The following is an 18,734-nucleotide window of genomic DNA, read 5'->3' on the forward strand; positions in this document are numbered from 1 at the left end:
GTCATTTAGGGCAATGGCCATGGAGCGGGTGCCAAAATCCTCTCAGGACCACTAGAAAGCAACAGGCATATGGAGTGGGAGCTTTAGGGCTCAGCTCCAGCAACAGCGGTTCATGCCGGCCAGCTGGTGCTTGGAACCTAGTGCCGCTATCACCCTAGGAAGCAACAGAACACCGGCCGCCCAGTGACTGGCTGCCTGAGGCTGGGGATTGCCTGCGAAGCTGCTGTTTTCTCCCCAAAGGCCTGCTGGTTGCAGAGTCCAATTCTGTCTTACCACAGCGGCAGGTGGGGGTGAAAGCACTGCTTTGAGCAGGTACTGCCTCTCTGTGTGCCCGTGAGGCGGCAGAGAGGGCCAGGACCCGCCTGGCACTGTGGGGCGGTAGGAGGACCGTGTATTCTGCCTGGCATCCTGAGCTGCTGTGGCCTCCTTCCCCTGCTCCTGGACGCTTCCCTCTCTTCCCTCTTCGGACAACTGAGAACTGACTTGCTCACATTCTTCCAAGGTGTCCCCACATTGATCTAGTTCTCTGGTAAGTCCAGGGAGAGGATGTCTGGGAGAAAGCAGTGGCTTGGAGAAGAACAGAAAGGCAGCACTTGACCTCTGCATGGAAACCCTCCCTCCACTGCTCCATCTTCAAGAATTCAAGGCTAACCTAGACCAGACGGGGCCACTAGCTAAGGGAGGAAGAGGAAGAGAACTGGAATTGGAGCCACAGGCAGAGCTAGGGCAGCACATTTGAAGGAGGAGTCCCAGCCATTTCAGGCGTATGTGTTTAGACCACAGCCTGGTTGTGAGCATCTACCAGACCATAGCTGTTCGCTAAACCAGGGCTGGAAGTAAGGCCAGTCTCCTCTCAGGGTCCCTTCCTGCCCTGACTCAGTTCCAAACTGATCTTGGTGACCAACCCATGAGGGCCTCTCACAGGCCATCTTAGAGCTGAAGAAGAACGTGGCTGGTTGGTGTGGTGGGCTAAGCACTATTCTCCTCAGTTGAAAGCTCATGGGGTCCTTGCCTACAGAACTACCAGCCTGATTTTGAGAAAGGAAGGGCAGGCTGGAGAGCACTGTGCTGCTTGCCTGATTTTGGGTCATGACCCTACAGGCCCATGCTGCTGGAATCTGTATCTTCTGCTCTCTGTCCTCCAGGACCTGGTCAACTGAGACCAGCTGACAAGGGCTGGCTTGTCCTGGGCTTACAACAGCCCACCATTTTTGAAGGGGCTGCCATTTTTGAAGCTCCTGGGCGGGGGCGGGGCTGGTTAGGCTGCATATCTGGCCGTCTCACTTAGACCGCTATGTATCACTGATGGCTGGCCTTGTCCCTGCACTTCTCTGCAGTGTAGGCAAGGCCCTGGGCTGTGACAATCTTGTGGCCACTTGTGTGGGAGGTGCCGTTAGAATGGCTGTTTATCATTGTGATCACGGCAGTGACAACAGATCCGTAGTGATCACAGACTTCAGCAAATACCACGCTTGGCATCGTCATGGGCTTCCTCCATCCTTATAGTAAGTCTACAGGGGGTGGGGGAGAGAGTCACTGTGACAGCCTCCATCTCATGGAGGGAGAAGCCAACCCAGAAAGGCTATGTGACCTGTCCAGGCCACTCTCCAGGGGCTTAGTTGGGGCTGGACCCTGCTAGACTACTCGAAGACCAGGTTATTTGTCTCTTCAACATTGTGGGTTCCCACTGTGCATGCACCCTCTGCTTATAGACGACTGACTGGACCTCCCTAGGGCTGTTAATATCACACTGGAGACTGAGGCCTAACAAGCCAGGGGTCCAGGCCTTAGCTGGCTCTAGTCCTGTTGTTCTGTGGGGGTAGATTCTGCAGGGTGAGCTGGGTGCACTCAAGCACAGTAAATGCCCGGAGAGGCCTGGTTTCTTGGCTGCCCCGTAGCTGCAAGGGGCTGTGTGGGATGAGGAGGGCTCTACCTGTGTACTCCGGAAAGCAGATGGTCAGTGGGGACTTGGTGATCTTCTCCTCAAATATGTCCTTCTTGTTGAGGAAGAGGATGATGGAGGTGTCTGTGAACCACTTGTTGTTGCAGATGCTGTCAAAGAGCTTCAGGGACTCATGCATGCGGTTCTGCAACAGAGCGAGAGGCAGGTGAGGGCGCTGGCACCCCGCACCCTGGCCTACGATGCCTACGGCATAGCGAGACAAGCAGGGGACGAGCCACCAATGTTCTTAATGCATTACTGGGGACAGAGACAGAGGGCCCACGTGGACAAACAGGACATGTCCCTGCTTCATTCCACACACAGGCAGGTTCGGGTGGAGCTGGGGTGGGTCAGGAGTGCTGTCCCTTCCAGAGAGAGCTGGCCTGGGCGGGGCACTGAGGTCACTGCAGAGGCTGCAGTCCCTGGAGAGGACATGCACCATGCACGTAGAGGGCAGGGGTGCAACCACCATCTGACATGTCTACACGAAACCGTGGATCATGCAGACTTCTCTATCAGGGTCTCATTCATTTTCGCCAGCGAGGTCAGGAGGGTGCACGCATTCAGTTGGATAACATTAACCGAGGACTGAGGCCCTCGAATTAATCCCGAGTTGGAAGCAGATACCAGGGGGACAGCGTCTCGGGGGTGATGTTGCTGTGGCCTTGGTTGGTTGGGTGACTTTGTTGGTTGACTGGGATGTGCCTGGGCTGAGGGAAGCTCTCTCTGAGAAAGCTGGGAGTTGGGGCTGGTTTCTCAGAAGAGGGGTCAGGAGAACCCCAAGAAGAAACTTCGCAAAACAGATTAAAACTGAGAGGAAGCCAAAAACCCAGTAGCAAACCTCAGAGAAGGGAAAAGAGAAACCCTGAAAATTGATCCAATCAGTCTCAGACCCAGGAAGTCCAGGGCAGCTGTGCGAGGCGCCTACACAGGCCTCAGCGGCCTTGTGACAGGTGCTGTGCCCCTGGGATGGACGGCTGTGGAAAGGATGGGCTCAGCTCAGAAGCCAGCATGGAGCACAGGCCTGGGGCCGGCAGCGGCGTTCACAGCAAAGTCACCCAGCGGGGCCCTGAGAACCTGCTGCTTTCAACTCTTAGCTCATGTTTGATCAGAGGGAGGTGCTTCATACCTGCTGGGCTTGGAGGGTCTCTCAGAATCTGCCATGGTTTGGGCCTTGCTTTGGTAAGGAAAGGCCCTGCAGGCGCTGGTGGCAGTAGTGGTGGAGAAGCTGTGGCAGCCTGTGGCCTGGCTGAGTGGCGCTGAGAGCAGGCACGAGGACAGGATGAGCCCGTGGGGTCCCAGGGTGCAGCGGGCAGGGTGGCTGGTCCGGTGGTGGGCAGCCACTAGCCGCAGGGCCTTCCTGGCCTAGCTCCGGGAGCTGCCTCCAGACATCTTTGTCTCTGTAGCCCCAGTTTTCCTCCCCAGGCCAGGGAGGAGAGGGCAGAGCTGGCTAGAGTGGAAGACTGAGGACCAAGGACTGGGCCGTTGGTGCCTACATCTTGCCTCTCTAGGGAAGAGCATCCACACTCTACCACCTGTCCCCTGGCTACGCCATCTAGACAGAGGAGCAGGACTGCTCCTTACTGTGTGGCATCTGTGCAGACGCTTTCAGCTCTTAGCCCATGAGGCTGTTTGACCATCCTCACCCCATAGCACACGCCTGAGGAAGGTGTGGCGATTACGCACGATCACGCAGCTGGCAAGAGTGATGCCAGGCCTTGGGTTGGATCCATCTACTCCCAAGCTGTTCAGTTCGCACACATGTCCGTCCCCCATACACCGACGATTGCTAGTTCACAGCAACAGTATTGTTTTACGGCCACTACAGCTCGGAGGCACTGCTGTGGGCCGCTGGTAAACTGGAAGGCAACCCCTGTTCCCTGGAGGCTTGGTGCTTTCCCCTGGCTGTTGGGTGGCCAGCCTTGGGGAGGGAGAACCCTGGAAAGAGCTTGCTCTGACTTTGGCCCATGTGTTTTTCCTTCCTCAAGGTTCTTGCCTCCAGCCCTTGTGGAGAAAAGCAAGGGAAATGAACTGGAGGGACGGGAAGGGCTGAGAGAGCAGTAAGTTAGGAAGGACCCTGGAGGGCAAGTGTCTCAGGGCCTGGGTGCACAGCGGCAAGGCTGCTGAGGAGCTTATGGGGAAGTAGACAGGGCCGGCCACCCCGACTTGGACATTCCTGTGTGTCTGCTCTGAGGACCTGGCCCCACAGTTTAAGGTCCTGGGCCTTTGCTCTGGCAGGGCAGGTTCAAAAGAGAGGCCATGCTCCAACGTGAAGGGTCTCTCACCATCCAGCCTCCAACTCCTTGACTCTTTTTCAATCCCATGCTGGATGTAGCATCTACTCCCAGAAAAGAGAGGCCCCAGGGAGCGGGCACAATGGCTCTCACAGCACAGAGGCATCCCACAGTGGTGAACTGTGTACTGGACCAGCCATTCTGATGGATGTACTAACAGGAGAATGTCATGGGCTTTGCGTAGTCACAGAGTCTAGGGTTCAAAGGAGTCCAGGGCATGTTTTCCCCACTCCACACTGGGGCTTGGGACTAGACCACTGTTTGCCACAGCCACTGAGAGTGATAGCACTAAAACTCAGCCATCACTTGATGAAAGTCTGGTCCACCCCTCCGACCAGCAGCTTGGCTTCCATCTGCTAAAAGCCCCATCACTCGGCGTGAACTACTCAGGACGGCGGGTCCCCCTCTACCAGAACTGTACCCTCTCAGCACATACCCCAAGAGCTCATCCACCCCCTCCATAGACACCAGTAATGACCGGACTGGAACTGGTAAACAAATAAGACTCATAAGGAAGACAGGCCTTGTTCAAGGCCAGCATGACCACAGGCCCCTCCTCCGACCCTTGGTGTTGATCCCAAAGGCTCAGGGTGAAGCATTCGGATTGTATTCCATACAGGAGGGCAGACACCAAAGTTGAGTCCACAGCCAGGTACCCCACTCTCAGAAGTGGGCTTGTCTCCCATGACCCAGTAGGACATAGTGAGGCCTGGGTCCCTTTCCAGGCTTTGTGCACAGGCCCACAGACTTGTGGGCTGAAACTCCAATGGTAAAAGCTCAGTGGATATACCTAGCTCAGGGCAATCACCAGCAGTAATATCTGGCTAGCTGGGCACTGTTAAGCAAAAATGCTTCCATGACTGGTAGGTAACCTTAGACAAGGTGGGTGGTATTACTGTTCCTGCTTTTCAGACAACAGGAGCCCAAGCAGAAAGGGTGCTGCCTGAATTTAGCTCACACCAGTGAGCAGCAGAGCCAGGGTGAGACCAAGGGGAAGGCTGGCCAGGGCCCTCTCAAGCCAGGTGGCAGGTCTCAGAGGCTGAGTTTGACAGAGAGCCCAGAGCCACACTTGACACTCACCAGTATGCCTGTTTCTTGGTGCCCCTCTTGGCGAGGGAGCCCCACACCTCTCCAGCTGGCCAGTGAGTGTCCCAGCAAGCGCAGAAGCAGCTAAAGCTGCCTTTCCTCTCACACACACGCTCTTCTCGGCCGCTGCCTGGCTTTGTAGAATTTGCTCGATTTTTTCCTGGTCTGACAGCTCTGTGACTCCACTGTTTACTAACAAGGTGCTTACTGGCAAGACCTCAACTCTGGTAAGTTATCTGCAGCAGTTTGCATACAAGCTGCCTCTGTTGTACTGGGCTCACTGGCATTTGCCTTGACAACACAGGATGGGCGAGGGCACCTGGCACAGGCCATCTGTGAGGCCTGAGGACACTGAACACGGGCTTGTTCTGTGGCCAGCTTTCACTTCAGCTCACTCACCGTGGTTTCGTCCTCGTGGAGCACCTGGTCATAGCCGCTGAGTGCGACACAGAAGATGATGGCCGTGACATCCTCAAAACAGTGGATCCATTTCTTGCGTTCAGATCGCTGGCCTCCAACGTCAAACAGCCTGCAGGAAGTCAGGGAAAGCTGGCTGTGAGGGTGGGGTGCTTGTGATCTAGCAGTGAGAGTGCTGAGCCATGGGAACACAGTACCTCATCCTGAGAAACCAACCGACTGATAGATGAACTCTGCCACCCTGGGCCTGAAGGCAGTTCTCATTACCCGAGACCTGTCCCAGGACTGAATTTGTACAAGTAGGGTGACTCAAAGACCTGCCTCACCTCTTGGCCTCTTTTCTAGTTTCACCTAATGTTAAGAAACCACACCTGGAAGATAGCCCAGGGGTCACCAGGCCTTAGCCCATGAGCGTTACTCTTGGGAGATGCAACCCTCCAGTAGGGCTCCAGAAACCTGGTAGCATAGTTCAGCTGCTGTTCTTAGTCCTCAGAGCCCCTGGATCTTAGGCATGTTCTGTGTCTGGGGAACCCCACTTTTTAAGGCCTTCTTTCTGTAGGTTCTCCAGGATGTGAGAGAATCGCTCTCTCAGCCTCTCTAGCTTAGAGACTGTAGTGGTGTTTGGGGTCTCCCTGGCATTGCTTGGGCCTACTCACCTGGTTCAGGCTTACCCACCCTGTCCCCTTCCTGGGGCCTCTGAAGTAAGGCACCTGCTGTTTTCTGCCTTTGAACTTGGCAGAAAACAAGTTCTCAGATGGGCTTCTTCTGGTACCTAGCTGTCTGACCAAATGAGACAGATCCTTGAGGGAAGACACTGTCTGGCTACCGAGATGAGGCGAGGCAGGGTGTGGACATTTCCCCATCTCTCTGGCTCATCACCAAGCCCATCACTAGGGCCTGTCAGCAGGCCCCATCTCCATAGGCCTCACCTGAAGTGAAGGTTCTTGAATGTGAAGTGGGTTTCTACGATGCCGGTGGTTTTGACCCTGGTTCGGAGGATGTCCTGCTCAGTGGGCTGGTAGTCAGCGGCTCCAATCCGATCCAGGCTGTCCAGGTAGCTGGGGATGACAAAGTACAAGAGTCCATGGACCTGGGCTCTGCTTGCTTGCTACCTTTGGAGTCCAGTGTCAGCCACAGTTTTTTTTTTTTTACAAGGCTCACTGTGGGACCAGTTAGTGAATGTGAGGTCAATCAAGAGAGAACGTGAGGGTCTTAGACTTGCAGTCTCTAAGGTCCCCAAATTCAGACTCAAAGGAACAAAGCATGAGGCCCAGCTACCCTGGGATGGACCTGCAAATGAGATTGCCAGGTTCACAGCACAGTTCTATTAGATCTTCATTTAAAAATAATACTGGCCAATAGGCAGGATCTGCTCTTTTAAAAATGTATTTATTTACGTTTATACTATGTGTATGGGAGTTTTGTCTGTATGTATGTCTATGTATATCTGTGCACCACATGCATGTGCACCACAGAGGCCAGAAGAGGGTGTCATATCCTCTGAAACTGGAGTTACAGACATGTGTGAGCTGCTATGTAGGTACTGGGAATTGAACCCATGTCCTCTGGAAGAGCAGCCAGTGCTCTTAACTGCTGAGCCATCTCTCCAATGCCAAGTTCTGTTCTTTACATGTATTCACGTTCCATCTTTAATTTCCCTGTGCCAATACTGCTTTACACATTAAAAAACAGAGGCTCAATACAGCCAAGTCCATGGCTCCAGAGTCTTCTGTGTGCCTCTCCCATTTTATGTATGCTCTTGTAAGCAGGGATCAGGGGGTCCACCTCAGCCGAGCAGTGGTAGGGCCTCCCTGGAACCCAGATCTTTAGGATCAGGGTTCCCCAAATGCTCCCAATGGAAGGCAAACTGGGGATGTGACAAGGGGAGGGGCTGGGGGAGCAGAGCAGATCAGTGACATTGGACTCCCCCTGCCCCACAGGTTCCTTCGGAGGCCGGAGTGCATCTGGGAAGGTTCTGCTTTCAGTCCTCTGTGCCCGACTCTCCTCGTCCATAGCTACTAACTAACGGCCTCTTCTGTCAGGCTAACATCCTCCAATCTGGTGGACACCGGCCTGGGGAACCCTTTGTCTTGCTGTCCCTACCTCAGCTGGGCAATGTCCTCTGAACATACAAGCTGGCCCCTGGTCTCACTTTTTGCTGGCTGAGTCTCACCAAAGCCTCCCAAACCTGGTATGCTAGTTGCTTTTATTTTCAATTTGACACAAACCTAGACATATTTGGGGAGAGGTAATCTTAGTTAAGAAAATGGCTTCATAACAAGATTGGCCCACAGGCAAATCTGCATGGCATTTTCTTGATTGATGATTGATGTGGAAAGGCCTCACCTAAGGTGAAGAAGAGTTATGGCCCACCAAGGGAGTGAAGACCAGGGCAGAAGTCTAGCAATGGACTGGGTCCCTTTCTCTCTGAGCTCAGGATCCACAAAGGGCAGGGTTGGGTCAGGGAGTATGGTAATTAATTGGAGCTTTAGGATGTTAACGGCTCCTTCTGGAGTGGTGTAATTTCATAGCCCTATCAGGGCCGGTTTAACTCCTGCAAGAACGTAACTCTGGACCAAAAGTAGCACTTATGTATATGTATATGGTTTTTTTGTTTTTTAATTAACTATACAGCATATCTGACAGCAGGCCAGAAGAGGGCACCAAATCTCCTTATAGATGGTTGTGAGCCACCATGTGGTTGCTGGGAATCGAACTCAGGACCTCTGGAAGAGCAGTCAGTGCTCTTAACCTCTGAGCCATCTCTCCAGCCCGCCAAAAATAGCACTTATGAAGGCAAGGTGTGGTGGCATGTACCTGTAATCACAGCACTCAAGAGGCTGAGGCAGAAGGATGGAGAGGTCTGAAGCCAGTCTGAGCGATAACACAAGTTCCAGGTAAACATGGGATCCACAGCGAGACCCCACCTCAGGAAGAGGCAGGCAGAGTGACACTAAGGCCCTCTACTTGGACCCCTCTCCGTCTCCTGTTGGTTTTCTCTCAGAGGCGCGCAGGAGACCCGACTAGGGGAATACGATCCTATCCAGCAAAATTAGAAGGTGGTGAGGAGAGCCAGAGAGTGAGATTCAGAGGGAGTGGAGGGACAGGTAATTGCGAATACTGACTCAAAGTGTCACGGTGACCACAGGAAAAATGGAACAATAATCCTGAAACCAGCAGAAAACCGAGGGTGGTGGGAAAGCATGGGAAGGAGGAAGGCGAACTCAACTCCATATTTCAAAGTAAGAGTCAGGAAATAAGCCGAGTGGAGGCGCACGCCTTTAGTCCCAGCACTCAGGAGGCAGAGCTCTGTGAGTTCAAGGCCAGCCTGGTCTACAAAGCGAGTTCTAGGACAGGCACCAAAGCTACAAAGAGAAACTCTGTCTCGAAAAACAAAACAAACAAGCAAGCAAGCAAACAAACAAACAAAAACAAAAGAAGAGTCATGAAATACTGACTAGTGTAGGATAAATAACTGGAAACAGAAGGGAGGAGACAGGCCGTGTGTGTGTGTGTGTGTGTGTGTGTGTGTGTGTGTGTGTGTGTGTGGCTGGCGGCAACACTGCTATTCACTTTATATACTGGTCTCCCGTTGAAATGTCTTTGCAAGGGATTCATTTTAGTATTAATAAAATGGGTAAAACCTGAGGAACATTTGATGGACTTCCAAAAGACAGACTGAGGCCAAGAGGCCCTCTGGGGCCCAGCAGGGGGCAGGGAAGTGTGGGAGACCTGCTTCCAATTTTTCCCCAGGGTACTCTTGAGGAGGGAGAAGTGAGAAATGTTTAGATAGAGGATAGAGGGGAGAGAGACAGATAGACACACAGGATAGCGCGGGAGGGCCTGGATCAATATCCACCGGCCCCTTCTGTCTTTTAAAGGGCTTTTATAGGAATGCCAAGGGGTGGAGCAAAAGACCTCCCCCAGCACAGCCAAGTGCAGACCCTTCCAAACACCTGGTAACCATTCACATGGTCAAGCAATCCTCCAATGCAGCTCTGCTGGGTAAAGCAAGCTCAGACCTCTCTAGGAACCTTTGTGGGCCTCCGAAGGGAGCCCTGCAGCTCGAGCTTCCTGGTCATGTGGAGGGAGCTGACTGAGAGGCGCTCCATCTGGTTTCAGGGCGGCCATTCTCAGGCCTGTGATCTGAGTGCACACAGGGAGTTTGGATCTCTGCTCATCAAGGTGTCCCTAAGAGCTCATAAAGCTTGGTGGCCTGGGTTGCCACTATCTGCTTGGGGCCTGTAACCTACCTTAGGCATCTGCCTATGCGCATTCTCACCCAGGTGTGAGAAACAAGAAGAGGTTCTTGGCCTTACTCTGGTCCCTAGTTTGCTAGCTGCCCTCATAGCCAATGAAACAGCCACGTGTCATTAGGGAGTGCTCCTTTGTTGGGTCGCGCTGGCTATGCTGGTATAATGTAGATTTCAATTTTTAGATTCTTATTTTGAGTCAGGGTCTCATAATGTATCCCAGGCTAGCCTCAAACTTGCCACCCTGCTGCCTCCATTTCCTGAGCAGTAGGATTACAGGTGTCTATCACCTTGCCTAGAGATATTGGTTTATTAATCTCAGTACTATTGATGTTCTGGACCATCTGTTGTTGGCTCTGTGTTTTGGGACTGTCCTGTTCAGTGTAGGGTATCTAGCATTATCTCTGGGTACCTGGAGCATCACCCCATAGCACAGTGACAAGGTGAGTCAGACGAGGCCAGTGCACACACATCCTTGGACAGTGGGTAAAAGCCTGCAGCACCCTACTGCAAGCTCTTCTTGAAAGCCTGGGTACCGGGTTACAGAAACTAGGGACACCCTTCAATGCCAAGATACACCCCCGTGTCGCCATCCGTTCCAGGACTCCAGAGCCACCCATTCGGGAGAAAGTGCCAAAGGTCAGCAGGTCTGTCACCTCGGTGTCCCAAGAAGGGCCCGAGACACTTTCTCAGCTGTGGCTTTGACCACTTCTCATTTCTCTTCATCTTCTCTGCCCCGCACCCCTTTTCTTCCTCCTTACTTAGTTATAGCACAATACTGAAGGCTGTATTTGCTGACTTGTTCTGTTTCTTGACCGAGAACTACTTATTTCTTGTGTTTGTTTTTGTTTTAACTTTAAAGCTAGAAGAAAGCTGGGAGGGGGTGACACCGGCCCTTGGGAGGCCGAGTTAGGATGACCACGGGTGACCCACCTACACAGTGAGTCTGAGGTTACATATGACCCTGTCTCACAAAACAAAACAAAGCAAAAAGCGTTTTTAAAAACACATAAAGTAATGGATTTCATTATGACATTTTCACGCATATTTCAGAAGTCTGTTTTGGTGTTAAATATTGTCCAGGGCCTAGCTTGTGCTAAGCAGGTACTCCAGCTAAACCTCAGCCTCAAGTCTATTGTTTTCTTTTTTTTTTCTTTCATTTTTCTTTATTAAGAAATTTTCTACTCACTCCACATACTATACATGGATGCCCCTCCTCCCTCCTCTCACCCCCCAGTCCTCTTTCCCAAGCCACCCTGCATCCCCACATCCCCCAAATCGAGGTCTCCCATGGGGAGTCTATTGTTTTCTTAAAAAGAGAATAAGATGGTAGTATCTGAGTTGTTTGCTGTCTGTATATCTTTGTTGTTGTTACTTGTTTTTATTTTTTGTAAATGTGTTTTGAGGTAGGATTTGTCTATGTAGCCCTGGTTGGCCTGGAATTCTCTATGTAGACCAGATTGGCCTTGGGTTCATAAAGATCCGCCTGCTTCTGCTTCCTGAGTGCTGGGATTAAGGGTGTGTTCCAGGGCACCTGCTCCTGTACAATTCTTGAGTCATACTTGTGGTCTGGGGCTTTCTAGAAGAAATAAACCCTACCTGCTAGCCTTGAACCTTCCCTGTGGGTACAGGTGTGGTCCCGGAGAGGTGGACTAGATTCCTGCCCTCCAGAAACTTCCTGTGTGGCTGTCTCTTTGTTTTCTTCCTCCCTGGCCTCTTCCTCATCCTGGACACAAGAAGTAAAGTCCTTCCTGTCCCTCCCTGATGTCACTACCCGAGTTTTGTATCTCAGCCAGAATCTTCCCATCTCACCATTCCCCAGCCTCCCACCCCTGCGCCCACAGGGTGCTACAGCCCGCAGCCTGCCTGGGCACTTACTATTTGGCAGAATCATTGAGCTGATACTCCCGAGATCGGTTGAAGCACTCCTGGATCCCCGAGTCGCCCCAGAGCCGTGTCATGGCGGACAGCAGTTCCGCAGAGAAGGGCTCCGTGTCTTCCATGCGGCTCACCACATCGCACACCATCTTGGAGTCCGCCTGCAAGGACAGAGACACAGCTCTGAGGCCGTGGGGGGCTTCTGATGCAGCCTCCACCAGGACTGCAGCAGCCCATGCCAAGGTAACACTCAGTCCCCCCTGCTCAGGAGATGCGGGCGGTTTTGGGAGCCTCAGGCCTCACTTCCCTTTGAAGCTATTCTGCCTCAGGAAAAGTTCTAGAGGAACAAACTCCGTGGTCAGGCTCAGCTCTCTGCCCTTCCACTCTCCACAGCAGCCCTTCTTCCATCTGTCTGAAATGGGGCTTTTGAGCAGGAGTTTTGTGAGTGAGTGTGTGTGTGTGTGTGTGTGTGTGTGTGTGTGTGTTGGGGGGGAGGGCACACAATTTTATAGCCTGTGTTTTTGGGCTGGAACCAGTCTCTATCTGGGCGAGGGTCTGGTTATTTGAGAACACTGGGTAGCTGAGGGACTGGACCCAGGTGGAGCTGTACTTTACAGGTATGTGAAGTTAATAAAGATGCTTAAAACTCATGCAATACTGACTGAATCACACGAACTCAGGCCCTTAAGTTAAACGTTTTATTTGGGCTTTGCTGTGTAGCTCAAGCTGGCCTTGATCTCATGATCCTCCTATGTTATACCCTAAATTATCCTGTAATCCTCACCTGCCCAAGGAGCAGGTAACTTCCTGGGATTCTCGGAATTGTAGTTCTTGAAAACAACAGCTAAGCCTCAGGAGAAAGTACGGTGGCCTATGGGTTTTGTCTTTTACAAGCCCCGACGACATGTGCCTTGGGGCCACTTAGCTGGACATTGCATCTTGGTCAGTATTTAAACTTCAATAAAAACTTGTCTTAAATTTGGCCCCAAAATGCTGGAACTGGTTTTTCTCCCTCGAACCTCAGGATTAACACCTACCTCAGCTCATTGCTGAGATTACATGAGCGTGCCACCGTGCCCAGCTTCAAATTTAATTTTCTTCATTTGTACTTAGTTGTCTGTGACCTGTGGCCTGCTAAGTCATCCAGGAGAGGGAAGGAGACAATGGACCCAAGCTCTCTCCTTCTTTCTGCTCTCTGTCTGAGGGGCACAGTAGAATGTGCTTAAGGAACATCAAGAGAGCCTGAGACTTGCCAACTGCAGGAAAAGCACTGGGCGATTCACAGGTTTTTCAAGCCCACTCCTCATCTAGGGTAACAAGCAGCTTCAGAGCTGAGAAGAACATGGATCAAGAGCAGGAACACTGACTGTGCTCTCAAGGATCTTGGAAAGTCCCAGGCTGCACCACTGCCCCCCCCCCCACACACAGCAGCACTTTACAGCTTATATAGGACTGTTAGCACACACACTGCCTGTGGGGACCTTCACCACCACCTGTGAGGAGGCTCTGAGGACAGCATGACTGGCTGCTCCTTCCCACCCCCTCTGCCTTCCCCTCTAGAGTAGAATACACTTCTGTCTCCCGAACCGGTGGCTACAATGTGAGTTAGCCAGTTAGGAATTAGCAGGCTTGAAGGCCACTGGGTGGTCTTTTCTCACCAAAAGCTTATAAAAGCAGGAGCTGCTGCTGGGGTTCCTGAGCACTGGCCAGGAGAATGGGATCTGAGCTGAGTCTCTGGCCCTAGGTGGAGGAGACGCGACCTTCTCAACTGTCCAACGGTCATTAATAGAGACCTGCCTATCTGCTAGATATCTCAGCATCTGTGAGGCAGGCAGGTGGTTCCAGGCCAGACAGGACCACACATCAAGACAGAGAGAGAGAGAGAGAGAGAGAGAGAGAGAGAGAGAGAGAGAGAGAGAGAGAGAGAGAGAGAGAGAGAGAGAGAGAGAGAGAGAGATGCGGACTGGGTAAAGGGGGACCTAACCTGGCAAGATTTGTAAGATTCCTATCTAGGAAGGTTTTCTGGTAAAGAACACAGAGCACTGTCTTCCTCCCTTCAGAGTTATTCAAACGGGCCGGCTCATCATCTGCAAAGGCAGGACAAGGCCCTGCAGGGCGGCAGTCCTACTACATCAGGAGTAGTCAGAAGCCTGACTCAAGTGTGGGGTGGTACAACAGTCCCCATGGGCACTGACCACTCACACTCTGAGTGTTTCACTCTACAATGAACCCTACCTGATTCCTTTTTAAAAGGTATTATTTTAAGTGTAAAGATGTTTTGCCTGCATATATATCTATCTGCACCATGTGCATGCCTGGTGCCTGTGGAGGCCAGAAGAGGGCATCAGATCCCCTGGAAGAACAGCCAGTGCTCCCAACTGCTGAGCCATCTTTCCAGACCCCCATCTGTCTTGTACACTATGCTCTGGGTGCCTCATCTGAGTTCTTTCAATAGAGGGAGATTCAGATAACAGGAACTTCCTTTGGCTCATAGAATGACATGGGGTGGCAGTGTGTGGATTCAGAGAGAGGCCTTGCCTGCTTTGGTTGGTTGCTGTGGGCCTCTGTCATCACCACGAATGTGTCCGGGCCCCCATTTGTCCCAGCAGAGGACTTGGGATCCATGTACACAGTTGAGCCCACACAGGGTCCCTCAGCCAAGCAGCTGAGTTTAGGGGAGGACTGGTCCGTATGTTGCTGTGGCACCAGGCAACATAGTACTCATGGGTATTAGTCAGGGCTACAGAGGTTAAGCACTCAGTACCATCACTTCCCTGCTTCCTTCTCAAGGTTGTATTCTTAGAGGCTTCACCACAGGCGAGGGGAGACAGGTTTTAGGGGATACACCCTGATAAGCTTATTCCATTTGAAAAATCCTGGACTAACAATACATGTCACTAGAGGGCAGACAGAAGGGGCAGGCCAGGTAGAATGGAGGCTACTGGGTTCACCGAGGCTGCGGAGACTGGCCGGAACCTTGCCTTTTCTTATGTTAGCCTGCACAGCTCTGCTTTGAGCCCTTTCAACACCAGCCTACCAAAGCCAGTGGAGAGATACTCAGTCCGGCTGACTAGTTCAGGAAATAAGCGGGAGGTGCTGAAAGCCCTAGGCACCCTCGGGGGTGGGAGAGACAAAGGAAATAGGTCAACATCTGCAGGGTTGTGGCAAACAGAGGTTCTGCACAAAGGCTACCTGGAGACTCCTCCAGAGTCCTGCTGTCCGACTGGGTGGCTACCTACATGTTAGAGCCGGTCCACTGCCAAAGGCTTATGGGAAAGCTGTCAGCTGTGCCCTCCCGACTGCCTGCTCCAGGAAGGAAGTGCCTCCTGGCGGGAAACTGGAAGGCCACATCTACTGCAATAATAATACAGACACGGCTCTTTGAGGACAGTGTTCCACACACCTGGGCCCCGGGGTTTCTAAGCCACCTCACCTGACAGGGAGGGTTGCCCACTAAGGCCGCCTGCTTCCCAGGGTCAATCTGGAAAGTGGGTGAGTTTGGACTTTTGGTGCCCCAGGCAGCCAGAATGACTCAATGAAGGTAGGTGGAGGAAGGGGGAGGCAGCCTCCACCTGCAGCTAAAAACAGCTGCAGGACCTGTGAGTCAGGGCAGTGTTTCTGCTTGTTTGGGCTACCTGGCCCGGCTGCCCTTGGGGCATCTCTGAGTTCTCTGGGTCTGTCTTCTGACCTGTGCCAGGCAGCCAGTGGACGTAGCTAGAGTTTCCTAACTTCCTCGACCCCTTTCCCGAGGAGCCTGTCAGCCTGTGTGGCCACAGATTCAGAGCAGGGCACAGGCCAGGCAAAGCTTCCGGAGGGTCGGAATCACGCTCCAATCTGAGTGTCCAGATGACACAGAGGATGTGAAAGGTACACAGTGGCTGTGTGTGGATGAACTGTGGGCCCTATAAGGTCACCCTGTCCCCAGATGTGAGGCATGGAATTTTATGGTTTCTATCCTGGAAGGCAAGAGCTGTGCTAGGGGTGGTCCTGGGGTTCTCAGCACACAGTTCAGGGTTCCAGACCTCCCCCTCCTCCTCATGAAAGCTGAGTGGGAGGAGCCCATGCTAGTCCCTGTCTGCCCCTGTCCCTTTTCCTCTCCCTAGCTGTGACATACCACGCATGATGCTCACCTGGCGGAGAAGCCAGACTGAGGCCACAGACAGCGGCTCTCACTCGTTCCGTCCTCACCGGCTGTCGGGGCCTCAGTCTGCTTCTCTGCAGCTCGGGTACCTCACAGGCGGAGATCTCTAGTCTCCTAACACCAAGACTCTCTTCTTCTCCTTCTGCCTCCTCCTCCTCCCACTCCCCCTCCTCCTCTGCTTCTTTTTTCTTTTGAGACACGGTTTTTCTGTGCAGCTTTTGGTGCCTGTCCTGGATCTCACTCTGTAGACCAGGTTGGCCTCGAACTCACAGAGATCCGCCTGCCTCTGTCTCCCGAGTGTTGGGATCAAAGGCGTGCGCCATCACCGCCCGGCTGACTCCCTTCTTCTTTAGAAAACCCCCACATTTTTAGCTGGGCACAGTGGCACACAACTAAAAGGCTGCACTCTTAGTGAGTCAGGTAGTTGGGGGATCACTTGACAAATCCCAAACAGAAGTAGGCTCATGTGTAACAAGGAAGTATCATTTTAAAGAGAAGATCCAGGGCCGATGAGATGATGGTGCATTGGTTAAAGCCCAATCCTGATGACCTGAGTTTGACCCCTGGGACCCATCCTGTGGGAGGGGCCTACTACACATTGTTTTCTGATCTCTACATACATACTAAGCCCCTGTCCCTGCACACAAAATAAATAAATAATCTTTTAAAAATAAAATAAAGATTATATCCATGAGGCTGAGGCTATAGCTTAGTGTTAGAATGCTTGACCAGCACCCATGAGACCCTGGGTTAATTCTCACTGTGCATGAATGAATGACTAAATAGGACCCAGCCCTTCCCTCCCAGCTTCGTGTAGGCTACTTCTGCTCTGGCCATGCCTACCTTGAGGGTCCCTCATCCACCTTGTGTTGTGGCTGGTGCTGAATGTGTCTGTTCCTTGGCCAGGGCAATCTCTCGACTTCTCATGGGACCCTGGAGCTCACACAGGGCCCTATGTACAGGTGCTGTGCAGCCGATCTTCAGTGAAGGCTTTCATATCTGAACATCAGACCTGGCCCTAGCATGTATTATGCTAGAGCTGACAGCCCAGGACTCACATCTCAGACAGTCAGGACACCTGAGGCCAGAGCTGAGGTCACATTAGTGCCGGATCCAGACCCTGACACAGTCTCGGAGGGCAAGAGGAGCTTCACTAACATCCCTGGAAGCCTATGGAGGGGACCAAGCAATTAACAGGGAGAGCCATCCTGTCCCTTTGCTTGACTGCCCTAAGGCCCGGGGAATGGGGCTCACCCTGACCTTGACCTTTCTGCCTAGGATTCCTCCCAAGCCAGAGGTGCAGCTCACATTCAGCACCCCCTTTTTCTAATATGGCTCCACAGCACTCTGCCCACTGCTGTTCACAGGGTGCTTAGATAATATGAGGCCTGGTAGAGCACAGGCCTGTCCTTGGCGGAGACTCATGAGGTGCTCTAGTTCAGATGTCTGTGTTCCCCTCAATTCCTATGTGGAAATCTCAACCCCCAGGGTGCAGGAGTCACCACGCAGATGACAAGGTTGTGAGGGCAGAGTCGTCATGAATGTTCTTCTAAGAGACCCAAGAGAGACCCTTACCCCTTCCACCATGTGGAACATGGATACAGCAAGAAGACAGTGTCTGTGAACCAGGAAGTGGCCTCATAGATTGAGAAACCTTCTGTGGCATGGCCGTGGACTTCCCAGTCTCTGGAATTGTGAGAAGTACAATTCTGCTGTGTATGGTTACTCAGTCTGCAGCAAAGATACCCAGCTGCCCGAGAAGACGACGATACCAGATCTGACCTTTTGGAGGTTACGAGTGGACACCACTGGAGATACCATCTCTGGAAAGCCTGCCATGGGATCCTGCCTTGGCCGGGATGCAGGAGGCACAGCAAGACCCACCTTCCTCTCCACTGGCCAGGCCTTTCCTGCTGGGCCCTGCGCTCTCCACCTCTAACGCGCTCCCCACCTCTAACGCGCTCCCCACCTCTAACAAACACGCTCCCCACCTCTAACAAACGCGCTCCCCACCTCTAACGCGCTCCCCACCTCTGATGCTTCCACTCTCATCTGCTGGCAGCAGAGCCCCAGGTTCCCAGAAGGAAGACAGCAGTCTGAGTGTGGATGGGGATGGCACTATCTCCTTGTTTCAGGAGGACAGAGATACTCTATACAATTCTACTGGCCTGTGTACAGCTTGGGGTGGACACAGAACCCATATTTGTCAAATTAAGCTTACAACCAACCACAGCACCTCATCCAGCCCCCAGGACACTTGTAGAAACTATTGGTAGGGAATTCCAAAGCCTGCAGGGGTGTGGAGTGGTCTGGAGCAAGCAGAGCCATGCTGGGTAGAGCCAGTGCCTGGAGTCTATCATACCTGTACCCTAGGCACCACTGGGCTTCCCGAAAACTCACTGGAGCCCCTTTGTCGCTCAGTTTAACAGAGGACATGCTGCTTGGCTGGTCACTTTATGTTTGTACTTGTATCTCAGCAGCGCTGACTGTTCCCCCCTTAACCAACCAGGCTCAAGTGAGGATCCTTTTCTCCAGCTGCGGCCCACAGGGCTCTGCCAGCACCGGAGTCCCCTCCCCTCCTCCCGTGGACAGCACCCTGGATCCGGAGTCCCCTCCCCTCCTCCCGTGGACAGCACCCTGGATCCGGAGTCCCCTCCCCTCTTCCCGTGGACAGCACCCTGGACTCGGTGCCTGCGTTCTGTAAGGTTTTGTGCAGCTCCTCA

At 52.7% G+C, this 18,734-nt stretch overlaps 1 protein-coding gene across 2 annotated transcripts in view; it reads right to left on the reverse strand.

Annotated features, from left to right (window-relative positions):
* Positions 1-18,734, reverse strand: part of Gnao1 (G protein subunit alpha o1) — a 160,942-nt gene that overhangs the window by 13,484 nt on the left and 128,724 nt on the right. The window contains exons 4-7 of one of the 2 annotated variants that reach the window (XM_006985201.4): positions 11,871-12,031; positions 6,669-6,797; positions 5,722-5,851; positions 1,934-2,087 (exon numbers count right to left, since the gene is read on the reverse strand). In XM_006985201.4, the coding sequence (XP_006985263.1) occupies positions 1,934-2,087; positions 5,722-5,851; positions 6,669-6,797; positions 11,871-12,031 (574 nt within the window). The remainder of the gene's footprint in view (positions 1-1,933; positions 2,088-5,721; positions 5,852-6,668; positions 6,798-11,870; positions 12,032-18,734) is intronic. The other variant, XM_006985202.4, reaches the window with a different exon arrangement.

This window comes from Peromyscus maniculatus, chromosome 5 (genome assembly GCF_049852395.1).
Source record: "Peromyscus maniculatus bairdii isolate BWxNUB_F1_BW_parent chromosome 5, HU_Pman_BW_mat_3.1, whole genome shotgun sequence".
NCBI lineage: Eukaryota > Metazoa > Chordata > Mammalia > Rodentia > Cricetidae > Peromyscus > Peromyscus maniculatus.